This window comes from Bos grunniens, chromosome 2 (genome assembly GCF_055505025.1).
Source record: "Bos grunniens cultivar Pamir isolate PY7600 chromosome 2, Bosgru_T2T1.0, whole genome shotgun sequence".
In the NCBI taxonomy this organism is placed as follows: domain Eukaryota; kingdom Metazoa; phylum Chordata; class Mammalia; order Artiodactyla; family Bovidae; genus Bos; species Bos grunniens.
The window spans coordinates 131,190,892-131,208,665 of NC_141166.1; the positions used below are offsets into that span (position 1 = coordinate 131,190,892).

Consider the following 17,774-nt stretch of genomic DNA (forward strand, 5'->3'; position numbering starts at 1 on the left):
AGGTGGTACCACCCACAATCTGTCCACCTACACCTCAAACCTCTTGGGACTTCAGCTCCTGGCTCACCGTTGCTCTCCAAATACTACTTCCTGTTATACGTCTCTGGGACTAAATTCACACAATACACACATCCTGTCCTTCCAACATCCTGGCCTCTTGGTTCTCCGAACTTCTCCCCTCTTACAGCTCCTCTTCTCCACACACCTCAGGTAATCACTCTCGCGGCCACAGGCTAGATCCTGTCAGTCCCAAACTGCAGCCCCAAATACAGGCTACATCAAATGCACCCCACTAGACAACCACCACCTGTCTTTCCAGCGTGCCCCGCTGACTCCCGGCCGCCAGCAAGCATGGACCCCAGCACTGATCAAGCGTCTCTCCCCTCCTCCGCACCCTGGGTGGCCTCAGCCCCTTTTTTGCCCACTGAGTTCCATGATCGATCATCACGAAACATTCCCTCCATGAATCCTCGTCTGTACCCCTCGTGCTCTGTCACACTCACTCACAAAATTCAACCCTCCACCTTTCCCACTTCTGCATTTGCACCATTGTGCTGGAAAAACCAGCAGTGCTCTCTTCAAATCCGTGTGTGGGAACCTGAAGTGGGACCAGAGGGCTGCCTGCCATCACACCACCCATTCCTGTCCAGTCACTCTTCCCTTCTCTTCAACCCTGACCTCACAGCTTCTCCGTCCTCAACACCCCAATAACTCCTCCCCTCCTCACTGTTGGCTGAGGATTCTTCCATCTTCACAGAGAACGGAAGAGATTGAAGAGAACCTGGACGGGCTCCTAACCCCATATCTCCCCACCTGTCAGCACCTGCAGGCACATGCTCTGCTTCCAGCTTGTGTATTTCGGAGGAAATTTCCACCACAAGGAGACTGACATGCTCCATTCTAAAGATAAGCTCCCAACCTGTGCCCTGGATCCGACCCACTCAGCTGCTCAAGGACATCCCACCAGAACTTCTTCTCACTTTTCTAGACTATTCCCATCAGCTTACAGACATGACAGTATTTTTCTCATAAAAAAAAACACACACACACACGAAAACCTTCTACTGACTTCCTTTTACCCTCCAGCTATCACCCTTTTCCTCGCTTCCCACTGCAATAAAATTCTTCTGCATTCTCCAGTTCCTCTCCCCTATTTCTGTCTTTAGAACTTTAGTCAGGCTTTCGTTCCCAACAGGCTGCCCCTGACAAGGTCACCAGCGACCTCCATGTTGCTAAACCAAACGGTCAGTGCATTCCCTGTCATCCTGTCTGACCCGTCCTCAGAGTCCGGCGCGGCTGGGCCCTCCCCCGCTCCTCCCTCTGGCACTTCCTGGGCTCCCGGCGTTCCTCCTCAACCTGCTCTTCCTTCTCTGTCTCCTCTGCTGCACATCCCCCCCTTCAACCCCGATGTCTTAATAGCAAACTGACCCAGTCTCAGCCACTGATCCTTTCCTTTTCTCTATCTAAACTCACTGCTTAGCCTCATGGCTTTAAGTATGATCTATAAATATGCCTCACTGCTTCTTTTGCAAAAAGAAACACAGGAAAGATAACAAAACTGATTCCCTGCATGTATCCAATGGGAAAGGGTCAGAGGGATGAGATGGAGGGACACTTCTCTGAGAACATCTTTGTGTAGTTTTGACTTTGGGGCCTTTAATATTGTACCCTTTTAATGTTGTACACACTAAAAAAAATAATGACAATAAAATCAACTAGAATGAGGAAGAACTCTGCAATGGTAACAAATAGGAACAAATGTATTCCAAATGAATAATATAACCAGATTTGAGGGAGATGGGTGGGAATGCAGGAACCCAAGTAACTTTTGAGCACAGTATTTAGATTTGTAACCCCATTAGTATTTAGATAGTGCAAACTATGAGGATGAAACGTTGTAAACAAATGCTGAGTTCTTGTTACTAGGTTTGCTTTTCACAACAGTATGGCTTAGCAACTCTGAAATTACTCTAGGAATAGGAAAATATATTGAAGATAATGGGAACCAGGTTTCTCACAATCCAAGAAGAGAGTTACAGAGATAGAAAGGATGAAGACTCTAGAATCCAGTGGTACTGGAGAGAGAAGAATGCATGGTTTTTGACAGACAGTAAGGAAGAAAGGAAGGAAGAACAGTTATGTGTACAGGAATATGGATGCGTATGTGTGTACAAACACATTTGACAATGATACCCAGTAGTGATGAACACACCTAACACTTAAGGCTCCTCAGAAAATGTATGACTCCAGAGCCGGGACTAAGAAATCACAGAGTAAGCCTGGGAACATCCTATTTGCCAGAAGGTAAAGAAGTGCTCAAATAATGATAAGCACAAGGTAAAAGTCATAGGAGCTAGTTTGAAGGGGCTCTTACTGGCCAAATCCAGGACAATATGAATATAAAAATAAATAACACAAGTAATCAACTGTAGTCCAGTGAATGAACTGGCAATCCACGAGACTATATGGATCTAAATAAAATTGGAGAGATAAACTCTTCCTTAAGGAAGAAAGCCAACTGTAGAAGGAATAATGGAATTAGAAAATCACCATTTGATAAACACTGTGATGATGACTGATTTAGGCAAGCATCATCAATGGATAATAAAACTAACGGGTGAAAGTTTGATGAGCAACAGAATATATACCTAGTCTCAAATTATCCCCTCAAAATATTCATTCACCACAGAAGTGAGGATAGTCACTTTGTAGTAGTAAAACTGCAAACTGATAGACACCTTCAGTTCAGTTCAGTCAGTTCAGTCACTCAGTCGTGTCCAACTCTTTGCAACCCCATGAATCGCAGCACGCCAGGCCTCCCTGTCCATCACCAACTCCCGGAGTTCACTCAGACTCAGGTCCATTGAGTGAGTGATGCCATCCAGCCATCTCATCCTCTGTCATCCCCTTCTCCTCCTGCCCCCAATCCCTCCCAGCATCAGAGTCTTTTCCAATGAGTCAACTCTTTGCATGAGGTGGCCAAAGTACTGGAGTTTCAGCTTTAGCATCATTCCCTCCAAAGAAATCCCAGGGCTGATCTCCTTCAGAATGGACTGGTTGGATCTCCTTGCAGTCCAAGGGACTCTCAAGAGTCTTCTCCAACACCACAGTTCAAAAGCATCAATTCTTCGGCGCTCAGCCTTCTTCACAGTCCAACTCTCACTTCCATACATGACCACAGGGAAAACCATAGCCTTGACTAGACGGACCTTTGTTGGCAAAGTAATGTCTCTGCTTTTGAATACGCTATCTAGGTTGGTCATAACTTTCCTTCCAAGGAGTAATCGTCTTTTTATCTCATGGCTGCAGTCTGCAGAGCCCAAAAAAATAAAGTCTGACACTGTTTCCACCGTTTCCCCATCTATTTCCCATGAAGTGATGGGACCAGATGCCATGATCTTAGTTTTCTGAATGTTGAGCTTTAAGCCAACTTTTTCACTCTCCTCTTTCACTTTCATCAAGAGGCTCTTTAGTTCCTCTTCACTTTCTGCCATAAGGGTGGTGTCATCTGCATATCTGAGGTTATTGTTATTTCTGCCGGCAATCTTGATTCCAGCTTGTGTTTCTTCTAGTCCAGCGTTTCTCATGATGTACTCTGCATATAAGTTAAATGAGCAGGGTGATAATATACAGCCTTGACGTACTCCTTTTCCTAATTGGAACCAGTCTGTTGTTCCATGTCCAGTTCTAACTGTTGCTTCCGGACTTGCATACAGATTCCTCAAGAGGCAGGTCAGGTGGTCTGGTATTCCCATCTCTTTCAGAATTTTCCACAGTTTCTTGTGATCCACACAGTCAAAGGCTTTGGCATAGTCAATAAAGCAGAAGTAGATGTTTTTATGGAACTCTCTTGCTTTTTTTATGATCCAGTGGATATTGGCAATTTGATCTTTGGTTCCTTTGCCTTTTCTAAATCCAGATTGAACATCTGGAAGTTCATGGTTCATGTACTATTAAAGCCTGGCTTGGAGAACTTTTGAGTATTACTTTACTAGCGTGTGAGATGAGTGCAATTGTGCGGTAGTTTGAGCATTCTTTGGCATTGCCTTTCTTTGGGATTAGAATTGAAACTGACCTTTTCTAGTCCCGTGGCTACTGCTGAGTTTTCCAAATTCACTGACATATTGAGTGCAGCACTTTCACAGCATCATCTTTTAGGATTTGAAAGAGCTCAACCGGAATTCCATCACCTCCACTAGCTTTGTTCATAGTGATGCTTCCTAAGGCCCACTTGACTTTGCACTCCAGGATGACTATCTTGACCATATGTGAGATCAGAGATAACTTCAGAATTTCTATAATATATATATAGAAAGGCCTGAGACAGCAATGATTTTGGAAGTACATGAGAGGATGTTGCCCTGAGCCATGTCTCAACAGCAAGCACACTGCATCATATAGTATATTTACTTGGAGTGGATGAAGAAGGGCTGATGAAGAATATGGAGAGTTTATGTTTCTACCACATCCCTCTGCTTGAACTACCGTGTGATTCCCCAGGCAGCTTTCCTACTGGTAATAGCTCTAAGTCATATAAAAGCTCTATGTCTATTTCTACTCTTGAAATAGTACCTTTAAAGTCTCTGTTCCTAAGACATAATTTGAAAGTAAGCTCTTACCTGCACAGTTGACCATATATACTTCCATTGCACTTGGGAATTTTGATTGTAGCAGTAACAGCCTGACAGAGAAGCTTTAATTATCTTCATCTCCTTCAAAACTTGACACGTAGAAACTGAAAGATGGAAAAGAGAATATATTTCCTAAATATATAATTGCCCAAAATCTTTTTTATTCACAGGGTTAATGATGACTGCTTTTATACTTTATGAACATTAAATTATTCTAGGCAGTAATTATAGTCCTTCAGTCTTTCCAGCCTAGCAGGAGACAAAAAATATTACAGTCTAATAACAAAAGTCATATGGCAGATGGAAGGACGGTAAGAGCAAGGAGAACAGGCACATCTTCAATCTTGAAAGAGAGGGGAAGGACTGAGAGGCTTCCTGGAGAGGAGGAAATTTGAGTGGACCACTGACCACAGCTGGGGGCAGTGATCTAGAAGTCAGGGGGTGGGGGTGACAAGTGCGCAGAGATCCACAGAGATGAGGGAAACGATGGACGTGGTCTAGCCATTCATGAGGATGGCACGCAGGGAATACACAAGGGCATTTTAACACTTGCAGCTAGAGAGCTAAGCAGCAATTATCATTACAGTGAGTAACAAGGACTTCTGGCTGAAAGCAGAGCACTGAGGGATTTCAGGCAAACAAAGTTTCAGGAGGAAACTGCTGACATGCCAGAGGGTTTAACTGAGAAGAGTTCAGTGAAGACGTGGATGGGGGTTCCCAGGCACCGACAACAGCAGAAAGCCTTCAATCTTCCTAGGCCTGAGATGGCAAAGGGGGACCCGCTGTCACTGGAGGTGCCAGAGCTGAGAGGACAGCAACCCAAGGGAACAGACACTGCCGGGACTCCAGGGGCAGCTCTCTCCTGCCCCCACCCCCTACCAGTCTCTCATCGGCCAAACCCAGTGGGAAGCCAGAGGGCGAAGAAGCCCGCAGAGGCCAGCTCCCTGGCACTGAGCAGGGGAGAGGAGGGCAAACGGACCTGCGGGAACAGAAAACACAGGCGTGTCTTGGAAAGAGCATTCTGGAAGCCATGTGAAACCCAGAGGGGAAGAGCATGGCACGCGGAGCTGTGGGGGCTCCCGAAGCAATCTGAGTAAGAAATGAACCAAGCAGGAGGGAGAAAGAGCAGATCAAAAACACCTAGCAAGTCGGATCAACAGACTTAGAGATTCAGAGGCAACCTGATGGTTCTGGTGAGCGGGGAGATGGTGAGGCCCTTTATCCACATACAGAATACCAGAGAAGAAGCAAGTCTGTCCAGTGAAAAGGGCATGAGTTCACTTCTAGATGTACTGAGGTCTTGGTTGATGGGACTAGGTAAAGATGACAGGTCTGGAGCACAGGAGAAGTCTGGCTCAAAACAGATGTGTACATACATGTGTGTGTGTGTTCTAGGTAATATGCAATATATAGTATGTAATATGTAACACAGCATAACACTGTGAAACAGAAGACAAGTACTGCATTACAGGTGGTAAATGACTGTAGTAAATGCCACAACCAAATTATAAAGTAATGGGGTTCATTTTACTCTGCAGCTGCTGCTACTGAATTATAAATAAAGGGAGATGAAACTCAAAAGCCAGTCCTGGACCTAGGACAGGGTACCACCACCACATCTGTCAAGCATGGAACATCAACAGGGCACACAGAGAAACCACAGGCCAACCCCTGACTCCCCTAAGGAGAGTGTGATCAGTTGTTTCTCCAGGAAAATCTGAAATACACCAAAGCTGGGGAAGGACGGGGTGACCCGTAATGACTCAGGAGGAACCACGTGAAATCGGTCAGCCAGAGCGGAGATCTTTCTGCTGGGAGTCTCCAATAAAAGAGGGGATCCCTGCCTGTCACTGCGGAGGGAGCACACGTGGAGGTGGGGGAGAGGCAGGTGAAGAGCGGTCTGCAGACCCCAGCAGCCCAGACCATCGTGAGAACATGAACCCCAGCTGTTCCTTCCTCAGGGTTGCTCCTCAAACTACGTGTGCCCACCGTAGGGGCTTTTCTTGTGGTCCTTCCAGGGTCCTTCCTCTCAGAGAGTTCCACGTCTACACAGGTCAAATCAGTTCACACAAGTGGGAACTGATGGCTAGCGGGCTTGTTAGTGGGCAGAGGAAATGTGCTGTGGAGCCTGAGCGTCACAAGCAAACGTTACCTTCCACTGAGGCTTTTTTTCATTTTGGTCCTAAGACTGTCTCCTAAATCATTTGATATTTGTAACTCTTCAGCTACGAGCAAGATGATGCAATCTGGGTACAGGGCAATAGCTTGACTTTAGGAGTAAATGTTCCTGTCGTCCAGACAGGCTTCATGCACTTGGATGAACGTAAAGGACTGCGAGCTGGTCGGCTCCCAGAACCGCCTCAATTCCCCCCTCCACAACTATCCTCTTTCCAGCACATGGACCTTTTAGAAACATCAATCAGAGCACATCGTTTACCTCTTCAACCACCCCCTCCCCAAACGACTTCTCAAAGCAAAACCTGCTCTCCTTTCCTGGGATCCAGGCACCTCTGGCCACATCGGTCAACCTGTCCTCAGGACGCTGAGCTGCCCCCGCCTCAAGCTTTCCTGCAAGCGGTTTCCTCCGCTTGCAACTGCTTTCCCCAGATCCTGGCAGAGTTTCTCCTTCCAATAGATAACACTTGTGTGCTCAAACGTTCCCTTCTTAGCAAGGCCTTCTCCGACCCTGCTGTCTAAAACGGCACACTCCAACCCCTCCCTTCTTACTCTGCTTTCTTCTCTTCATATTACATACATATTTTTTAGTTGATACTCTCCCTTCATGAAGTTCAGGACACGGCATGTTCATTACTGTATCCCCACATTTAAGTATTCGTCTTTTACTCGTGTGCTGTAATTGCAGAGGACTGGTGGGTTATTTAGGACTTCCCTGGTGGCTCAGACGGTAAAAGCATCTGCCTATAATACAGGGGACCCGGGTTCGATCCCTGGGTCAGGAAGATCCCCTGGAGAAGGAAATGGCAACCCACTCCAGTACTCTTGCCTGGAAAAATCCCATGGACGGAGGAGCCTGGTAGGCTTCAGTCCACAGGGTCGCAGAGTTGACCTAGTGAACGCAAGGCTGTCTCGCTGTATCTCACTGTGCGCGCTGTTTGATGAACCCATGGCAGGCAAGGCACAAGCAGGGAAGCTGGAAGAAAACTCGAGGAGCGATAGGAACTGCAGACACGCTGTCTTCTCTCCTCTCGTGGTTGACCCAGCAGACACAGACATAATGCAGCCACAACACAGCCACAAGGTCACTCCCAGGTGGAGCTTATATGTGCTTACAGAACAAAAGCAGCCCATGGTCAGCTGGGTACCTCGTGATGTGCACGTGCAGCACTTTAAGTGATCTCAGTGGTTACATCATCACCATCTACAAAACGTGGGGCAAGAGAGCCTGACGACGCCATTTTGGCCAATTTGTTCTTTCCCTGCAATGGCCAGTCTTCACAAGAGCCTGGCCAGTGCTGGCACCATAAGAGGGGGTGCTCTCCAGGCTCCCCTTGAAGCAACCTGATGCTCAGCACCTGTCCAGCCTGCACCATGGCCATCCCCACAACAGAACCTGCAGGCTCCACCGCCCCTTCCCTATCCCAGCATCCCTGTGCCCTGAACTACAGGGTGAGAGCGCTAACCCTTAACACCCCTCGAGCTGGGAACCATCTTCTCTCTCCTCACCAGGCAGAGGAGGGAGCGGGAGACAAGAGGCGGGAATCCGCTTGCTGCCGTTGTACTCGATACGGTACGTCAGCGCATTCTCTGTAAGGGACCTCCCAGCTGGAGGACGAGAACTAGCTCCGATGTCACCTGGTCTTCAACCAGATTAAGGAAAGCACAGATAGAGGCAGGCTGCCCTGATTTTTGACACCTACAGATCTACTACTAAGAGCATGTTGCCAACAGCATCTCCCCTGGAATTCTCCAGAGCAACGTCTGGCTTTGGAGGTGAGACTGACATTGAATTCACACAGGAGACATCACAGACGAGGCACTGGCATTTCATGATGTTCTCTGGCTGCTCTGTTACCACCTGTCTCCTGAGGTGACTGCATCTCAGTCAACCCACACAAGAATTCCTAACTACCTAAGGAACTAGAAACTCAAGCTACAAGAAAGCTCAACCCTAGCTCCAAGCGAATTCACTCCAAGGAGTCTTAAGTCATGGACTAGTTGGGCCAGCGTAAGATAGTAACTTTGACAACCAAGGTTCTTAACACAGCTGGCCTATTGTCTTCCTAGAGGGAACCAGATCTTTTCATTTCGATGATTTATAAAGGTCATGTCTTTCCTAGGCCTCGCCTCCTTTCAGTTATCTTCTTCTAGAGACATTTCATTAGGCAGTTTCTACTTCCTCTACCTCCGCTGGAGGGGGGCAGACAAAAACTGTAGCCAGCTTGACTGATTGGCTGAATTTTGTCACCTGTTCAAGCCCTGACACTGAAGGCTATGAGGCTGCGGGCATGTCGGCAGGTGTCATTTATTCATGCAGCCTCGGTCTTTGCCCATTCAATCAGGTAACATTGGAACTTCCTGGTGGTAGATTGGGCAAAAGGACATATATCTCAATAATAGCAACATCCCCTTACAAGGCAATCCAGAAAACAAAAGGAAACTTTTAGGGATACATACAAATGTCAAAACAATCATTCACTGGGTCAGAAGAGAGTACACCTGCCCAGAAAGAGCCGCTGCTTCCCCGGAGCTGAAACCCATCTCCTTCCCAGCGGGTGCCCCCCCACCCCCGTAACCTGGGTACTCACTTCCTCAACCCTGATTCAGGTCAGGAGAATGGTCTGCAAGTGTGGGCCGGCCCAGCTCTGCCTCAGTTCCCAAGCACCTCGGAGCATCTGCAGGACCGACCCCAAGTGCCATCCTTACTATGACGACCCAGCAAGGCCACCACCGAGCACAGCCCTCCTTAACCACCTGCAATCCTCGGCAGGCTCTCCTGAACCTGTCAATAACCCCGACTTCTAGAGAACAGTGGGTTTCTGGCCAGCTGTGCCCAAACTGCTATGACGAAGCTCAGTTCTTTCAAAGGATTTGAGTCAGGGTTCCCTTTACCACTGCGATCCCTTAGTTCATTTAAAACACCACTCGACTTGAAAACATTCAATCTAATGTTAGGACTACATATCATATATAAAAGAGACCGCTTCACATCACTTGCTTCAACCAATAAATTTAAAATTACTCTTCCGTACTACTTTTGTCATTTATTAGTTTTCCTACAGGTATAAGGATATAATTAAAGAGTTTAGTCATAAACTAAACTTACTTTTTAAGGTAAAAATATTGTCAAAACTTCAAAAAAGGGCAGGTAGTACTTAAATCTACTTATAGAATATGCTAAAAATAAAGAGCACAAACACTCTTCAGGTGTTTGCAGATTTTAAACAATCTCCAACGTAAAAATATTTCAGCAATGTTCCTTCTGAAAATTTAACCTTACATGCCCTTATGGGAAAAAATATCTTCAGATGAAATTATAATAGAATAATAAAATCACTTATTAAATCAGGCTCCCACTTTCCCCATCTGGCCTATATGACTGCTTTTCTTTAGGGATAAGGTAAGGCAGGGAGAAGAGTTAAAAAGCAATAAACTTGAACTCCTGAGAGTTCGCAGGGCGGGAGGATTTTTTTGGGTATTATTTTGTAAGTTCAAATTCAAACTAATTAGCAGGTAGTATCAAAGTTACAAAAGAACTTCTCTATTAACCGTACTTGTTGTTTTTCTAACCTGGCTTGAATATGAATCTTGATCTTCATTTCTCTTCATTGCATTCTCTATGCAAGAAGGTAGAGAAGGAAACTGAAACTATCATATGCAAATGCACATTCTGGTCTGATTTTAACTTCAAGTATTGATTTTCTTCCCCATGGATGAATTTGAAAGCTGTGGTTTCAAATGGCCTATCACTATGGTTCAATCCTGGGAATTCATCGCAGTGGCCTGAATTTCATCTAAGGACCTCGCCCGCTGGTTCCAAACTCCTGGTTACTTTGGTTTGAAGGTTCTCTTCCTCTTAGCCAGACAACTGTCTGCTCCTCCTGTATCAATTGCCTCTGACTTTCCTCCAAATGGGGAGCCAGAAAGCTGTTCTGGCCTCAGTCTGGATGTTCTCCATTCCATGGAAGGGTGTGTAAGGGTATGTGTGTGTCTAAGTGTGTGTGTTATTGGAAGACAGATTTCTAGAACAGGAAGTATCATCTAATCCAAGCATCTCACATTATAGCTGGGCCCTATTTTGAAAACGAAGTACCAGCTGAAACCTGAAAAACAACGGGCTCATTGAGGCAAATAAAAGTAAAGAAAAGGTAGCGCACACAGTGTATGAGAGTCTGCCTGTCAATGAGGAGATGTTGGTTCAACCCCTGGTGCAGGAAGGTTCCACATGCCTCGGAGTAACTAAGCCTGTGCGCCACAGCCGCTGAGCCTGCGCGCTGGAGCCCAGGAGCCACAGCCGCTGGGCCTGCGCGCTGGAGCCCAGGAGCCACAGCCGCTGGGCCTGCGCGCTGGAGCCCACGAGCCACAGCCGCTGGGCCTGCGCGCTGGAGCCCACGAGCCACAGCCGCTGGGCCTGCGCGCTGGAGCCCACGAGCCACAACTACAGAAGCCTACGCATCCTGGAGTCCGCGCGCCACAAGAAAAGCCTTCACAATGAGAAGTCTGCACACCTCAACGAAGAGTAGCATCCACTCATCACAACTAGAGAAAAGCCTGAGCAGTAACAAAGATCCACCAAAGCCAAAAAAAAAAAAAAAAAAAAGATTCCCTTAAAAAGAGAAAAAGGTAAGGAAAATATTGGAGAACATTCAGCAACAGAAGATTTTTGTTTTACTGATGGGAAAACTATGGCCCTTAAAGATTATCTGCCTGGACCAAGATAATTCTACGAGTGAGTGGCTGAATGTAATGACCGAAGAAGAAATCAAAGTTCTGGATGCTGGTCCAGGCTACTTACAATGTTCTGGCTGCTGCCATGCTCCGAAACTCTTAGACAGATCTGTGCTTTATTTTTTTATCAGTATATACTGGTTACCTCTTTTACTACCAAGCCCTCTTCTGTAAAATACGTATTTAATGGTTCCTACCCTATAGGGCTACTATGGGTATTAAATAAGATAATGCAATCAAAGCACTTTTAACACTGCCCAGTAGAAAGTAAACACTTGACAAACTTCTATTCAATGAAAACTGATCTAGAATAGCCCCAAGTACCTCACTGTGAGACTACCAGGAGTTGGCAGCTCCAGCTGAAAATCTGGTAACTGCCTTCATTCATAGACAATCCGGATTTTAACAGAAGGAGGCAGCTTTCCCCACCTATAAGCCCACAGCTGGTTGCCTCCCTTGCAACCGAAGGTGGGCAAAAAGATGAAGGGAAGTTAGTGGACCGTGAGTCCAGGAAATCTTTTAAAGGATTTAATGGGGAAAATTAATGAAATAGAAATGTTAAGCTCATAGCAGAACTGAAGTTAGAACTCTTGCCCTGCCCGGAGTCAGGATCTTGAGAGCACGCCACAGATAGCCATACCAGAAGCAGCTACCATTTCCTGTTTCCTCTGGACCAGGGACTGCACACACGTTACACATCACGACAATCCTGTGAAATATTATTATCCATGTTTTACACGCGACCGGTAGTGGCTTGACTGACTCAAGGTCACAGAACTAGTCAGGGTAGCAGAATTTCAGTGTAATTCTAAAGCTAAGCTTTTACCATCCCGAATCTTGAGTCCAAAGTTGCGGCTAGATAGGGAAAGAATATTTTTCGACCTAAATTGATAAATACAAATGTCCTGTGTTGAAAGTCTGGAGACAAGGATCATCTGTAACAATGACTTGTCCTCAGGTCCTTGGACAAATCAAAACTTCTCTGGACTTTGGTTGCTTCTGTAAAACGTGGGAACTGGGCCAGAATGAACTTTGCAGCTGCTTCTAATCCTAAAATCCAGTCCCCGGCAGAGTCCAGGGAAGCCGAAGCAGGCGGTAAGGGCCGCGCTCGCGGAGGAAGCCTTAAATCTGGCAGGGAGACGCCGCCCGCGCCCGGCTCCGCGCCGCGGGGGCGGGGAGAGCCTGGGTCACCGCCGGGCCGGGGTGTCGGCGTGGGCGGGGACGAAGAGGGGGGAAGGGCGACAGGAGGCCGGAGAGAGAGGGGGCGCGCGCGCCCGCAGCCCGTGCCCGCGGTTACCTGAGACGGCTGCCGCCTCCTCCTCCCCGCGCTCGCCGCCCGCGGGCTGCGCGGCCAGAGGCGGCAGCCAGAGCAGCAGCCAGCACGTCTCGGGGGTCAGCCTCATGCCGCTCGAGGGCCAGCCGCGCTCGGCCTTGGGCGGAGGGGTTCCTCGGGCGAGAGTAGCGGAAATGGCGCGGTGCGCAGGAGGAGAGCGGGGGGCGGCGCGGCCTGCACGCGGGAAGGGCGGACGTCCCGCCTCCCCCGGCGGAGGAAGGGTGCGGCCGCTGTCCAGCCCCCGCCCCGCCGGGCTCCGCCCCGTCTCCCCCTGGAGGCTCTTGGGCCCGCTCTAACCCCGGAGGGTGCGGGCCCGAAAGGACCGTCTGTGCAGAAACCTGCCCTGACCCCCGACTGCCGGGTTTTAGGGCTCAGTTTCCAGAGTTCCCTTGCGTGACATCCCAGGAAGGCTAGGGCAGTTCAGTTCAGTCGCTCCGTCGTGTCCGAGACCCCATGGACTGCAGCGCGCCAGGCTTCCCTGTCCATCACCAACTCTTGGAGCTTGCTCAAACGCCTGTCCATCCAGTTGGTGATACTATCCAACCATCTCATCCTCTGCCGTCCCCGTCTGCCGTCAATCTTCAGCAACCCCCTTTACTTATAAAAAAATAAAAATCAATTCATCTTTCATTTTCCTTTTTGTTTATAACAACAAATTTGCAATTTGGTTGCTTAAATAGACTGACTTCTCACATTTCAGTACAAAGAGCATGTAAAACAGTCTCTCGGAGAAGACTCTTGAGAGTCCCTTGGACTCCAAAGAGACCCAACAAGTCCATTCTAAAGGAGAGCAGTCCTGGGTGTTCATTGGAAGGACTGATGTGGAAGCTGGAACTCCAATACTTTGGCCATTTGATGCGAAGAACTGACTTATTTGAAAAGACCCAGATGCTAGGAAAGATTGAAGGCAGGAGGAGAAGGGGACCACAGAGGATGAGATGGCTGGATGGCATCGCCGACTCAATGGACATGAGTTTGGGTAAACTCCGGGAGTTGGTGATGGACATGGAGGCTTGGCATGCTGCAGTCCATGGGGTCGCAAAGAGGCGGACACGACTGAGCGACTGAACTGAACTGAAAACATTCTCTCACCAATATAACATACCCCTTGAAACTAGCTTGTGTGTGTGTGTGTGTGTAAAAAGATACAGAGAACAGATTGGTGGTTGCCGGAGAAGGGGTGGGGAGACGAGGGAACTGGGTGAAGGTGGTCAAAAGGTGGAAATTTCCATTTATAAGTTCTAAGGATGTAATGGTGACTTAAGTTAACAATACTGTAACCTATATTTGAAAACTGCTGGCAGCAGATCTTAGAAGTTCTCATCATTTAAACAAAAGCGTGCAACTGTGAGGAAGTGGATGTTAAATAAATTGATTATATTTACAGTATATACATATATCAAATCCCTATGTTGTACCCCTAAAACAAGCACAATGTTATATGTCAGTATCTCAATAAAACTGGAAAAATATCTTGAGTGGTTTTAATAGCAATAATGAGTAGAGAACTCCTAGTCTGAAACACCGTTAAACTGTACTTTTTTTTTTAAAGGCACAGATCCTCTTCAGGCCTTGGAAACCCATTAATGTGATTCAGTATTTCACAACACTAAACATTCAGTAGAACAAGAGCTCATTTCCTCTTTTCTAATTTTGGGCTTCTGCGAAGATACTCCAGAGAACCCAATTGTGACAGAAATGATCCTCTAAAAATAGTTTAGCCTCATTTCCCCCAAAGGTCTGAGTAAAACCCACTAGACTTTCCCTGGCTTCAAAGTAAAGTTAAACCAACTGCCTTCAAACCCCTGGTGCCATGTGTACACCCAATTATTGCTTTCTGCAAATTCAGAAATCTTATAAAGAACTCTTAGAGTTCAGAAATCTTGTAAGGGGCTCTTGGGGAGGATGATTTTTACAAACTGTTATTATTTGAACTCCTATCTTGTCTGACCCTGAAGACTACCTCCAGAGAAATAGCAGAGACCCTAACCCCACTTGCCCCTTGCACAACACTTTTTTCTAACCATATTTATTTTGATTTAGTCTAATTTTGAATGGCATTATGAAATGTGGCTAAAAGAAACAGGTATATTCTCAAATGACAGAAATGTTTTCCTACATCTGTATCAAGTAGAGGAATAAAAGGAAACAAGTGTGTATTAAATTAATATTTTAAGTGCTATTCATGTAGAATATTCTTAATAAATATCTTTAGCTTATTAAGGAAGCTAAATCAAAACACCACATTCTGCTTTAAAGGATAGCAATAAATATTTTCCTAGAGATAACAGAATCTTAGAAGGTGACCATTTTATCACTGGGGGACTATGATGAAATTAAACTAAACCTCCCCAAAACTTTCTCTCTTATGAAAACCGCTCATATGAAAATAGATAAGCTTTGTGGTGACAGTGGCAATGAAGGGGGGAAAAAGATACTAAAGAACTGTGGAGAGAGAAATACAAGAAGACAGAGTAAGGAGAGTAAGATTAAGAGTAAGGAGAGTGGTCAGATTTAGGAAAACTCACGGGTTCTTTCACATCATTATGGAATACTGCTTCCTTTTCATGAGAAGCAGATGGGATTAACAATCTGTGATTAGTGCAGTCTATTGTGCTTAAATTACATCAGCATTTGTGGTGCCTTTCTAGAAGACAATGATACTGATTAAACAAACCAAACCAATACCAAATCCATATAAACAAGACTCCTGCAGAATCTTCTGTTCAAAGCTTTCTGGGATATTATACAGGTTTGCTTTCTATCTTTCTGTTAGAAAACAGAATATGTTGGCCTATCAGTGGATCAGTGAGGTAAGAAAGTTGTAATTGGGGGTTGCCATTATACTTGCCCAGGTGATATAAGACAATTAATTGTACCTAGATTTTAACACCAGCCAATACATTTCTACCCCAAAAGAGATGCTTGAAAAAGGACAAAACTCATTGTCTATTTGAAGAAGTTGCCCAATTGTATTGCCTACAGATTTCAGCTATGGATTTCCAGTAAACACTCTGTGGCAAACTCTAAGACAAACAAAGCACTGCCTGTCTGGAACTCATAGATGAGGAAGACGTTAGAACTCTCGGCAGAATGCTAGTGGTGTGGGTAATATTTAAATATTTAACGCTGTAAAGGCAGATTCCCAGGACATACCCTCCTGAGACTGAGTCAGTCCATTTGGCATAGAGACCCAAATGTCTCTTCTTAATATTTACCCCAAGTAATTAAAAAATATTAGGACTATGAGTTTTATAAGTTTCATGCTTGACTGGAAGTAGAATTTGGGGCAAGTTTGTAATCACAACTAAAATACCGTGTGTGCATTTTATGTAATTCATATTGCTAGAATATGACATCTACTTATTTTTTTCAAAAACCAATACATAATAAGTGACCCAAGTTCTTTAATTCCATTTGACTATTTTCACATAATGTGATAAAGACTGCAATTCAAATTTCAGCCTCTGCGTTTTTATTTCTGGAGTTCTTGCTCTTTGTAATTAATTTTCTGTAACTGTCACAGGGTTATAATCAGTCATTATGAATCAGAAGTAAAATTTAGTTCATGTCAGAAATTATTTAGGAACTTTCACTTGGTTTCTAGGTTGGTAGAAGGTTTAATTAAATGAATTAGAAGAAAACAGGCAAAGTTCTGTTACTTTGGATTCTTCCATAAAGGAAGATTTAGAAAGACTGTAATGATACCCAGCAATGCCACAAAGATTACAGAAGCTGTATGTCGTCATTTATTTAACAATTCCCATTTTTAGAATTTTATACATCAAGAGAAAAAAAACAGGTTGTTCAAGATTTTCTCATAAAAGAATAGAAAGAGACACTGACTTGTTGGATCATGTTTTTTGTAGCATGTTTCATCTAGAAAATACTTTGAAATTGACTTGCCATATCCTAGCTCAGTAACTTTAATAATTCACATCAGATAGGTAGCTTTTCAGTATGAATAAATGATGTTGGGAAGGATTAGAATAACCATAATTTATTAAGAAATACATCATATGTTCTCTAAATTGCTAAAGACCTTGATAAAACATAATTGGTCAAATGCAATCTTTCTGTTCAAATTGAGAGCTGTGGTATTCTTTAAAGTAGTGGTTCTCAGATTTTGGTATGGTTGAGTCGCATCTCCAAAGATCTTTATTTATTAGGTCCGTGCAATGACGTAGGAATCCACGTTTACAATTCTAAGGCAAATAGTCTTCGGACCATACTGTACAAGTCGTGGGGAAAAAATATTCAAGTGTTTGATGATTAGTTGACGATGGCTGGAAAACAGTTATCTATAGGAAACGATGTTCTTGGTTAATCTGAGAAAAAGAAGGTAGAAGAGTTGCAGTTTTCTAAGAGTTAACTGAAGGAACTAAGATATAGAAAAATAGTCACCAGTTATGTTATGTTTTCAAAGAAATGAGCAAAAAAGAAATAGGTTTAAATTGCAGTGAGTAAGCTTAAGATTGCATGTGTTAATAGATAGATTTTCCCAGCACTGGGATCCTAGTTTATCTCTTACATGGATACCATCCAATCCCACACTCCAGTTGACTTGTTCCTAAAGAATCTCTGCCAAAGCTTTCTTTTCTGCCAACTCACCCTTAGGAAACTTTTTTTCTTAATCAGCTATTCTCTACAATCTAGGTGAGCCGCCCCCCTCCACCCCTCTGGAGTAGTCACTATGAGAACAATTTAGAGTGAGATAACTAAATGTGAAAGGCTTTTCTTCTTTCAAGGAAAGCTTTAAACTGCAGATATCCTTTCAGATGGGCTTCCTTGGGTGGCACTAGTAGTAAAGAACCCACCTGTCCGTGCAGGAGACATGAGAGACCCGGGTTCGCTCTCTGGTCGCATTCCTGGAAGGGGATGGCATAGCAACCCACTCCAGTATT

At 45.2% G+C, this 17,774-nt stretch overlaps 1 protein-coding gene and 1 long non-coding RNA gene across 22 annotated transcripts in view; one reads left to right on the top strand and one right to left on the bottom strand.

Moving 5' to 3' along the window:
- NEMP2 (nuclear envelope integral membrane protein 2) overlaps window positions 1-13,094 on the bottom strand; it is a 35,521-nt gene extending 22,427 nt beyond the window's left edge. For 3 of the 21 annotated variants that reach the window (XM_086371658.1, XM_086371670.1, XM_086371751.1), the window contains exons 1-2: window positions 12,364-12,720; window positions 4,620-4,735 (exon numbers count right to left, since the gene is read on the bottom strand). In XM_086371658.1, the coding sequence (XP_086227784.1) occupies window positions 4,620-4,735; window positions 12,364-12,472 (225 nt within the window). In that variant the 5' untranslated portion in view covers window positions 12,473-12,720. Of the gene's footprint in view, window positions 1-4,619; window positions 4,736-7,358; window positions 7,494-7,621; window positions 8,003-9,397; window positions 9,480-10,966; window positions 11,088-12,363; window positions 12,721-12,834 lie in introns of those variants that run through there. The other 18 variants (XM_086371640.1, XM_086371648.1, XM_086371706.1 and 15 more) reach the window with 14 other exon arrangements.
- LOC147378755 (uncharacterized) lies at window positions 8,247-9,605 on the top strand. Its single transcript, XR_015153243.1, has 2 exons — window positions 8,247-8,379; window positions 9,417-9,605. It is a non-coding gene; the product is annotated as an uncharacterized LOC147378755 (long non-coding RNA).
- Window positions 13,095-17,774: the final 4,680 nt, after the last annotated feature.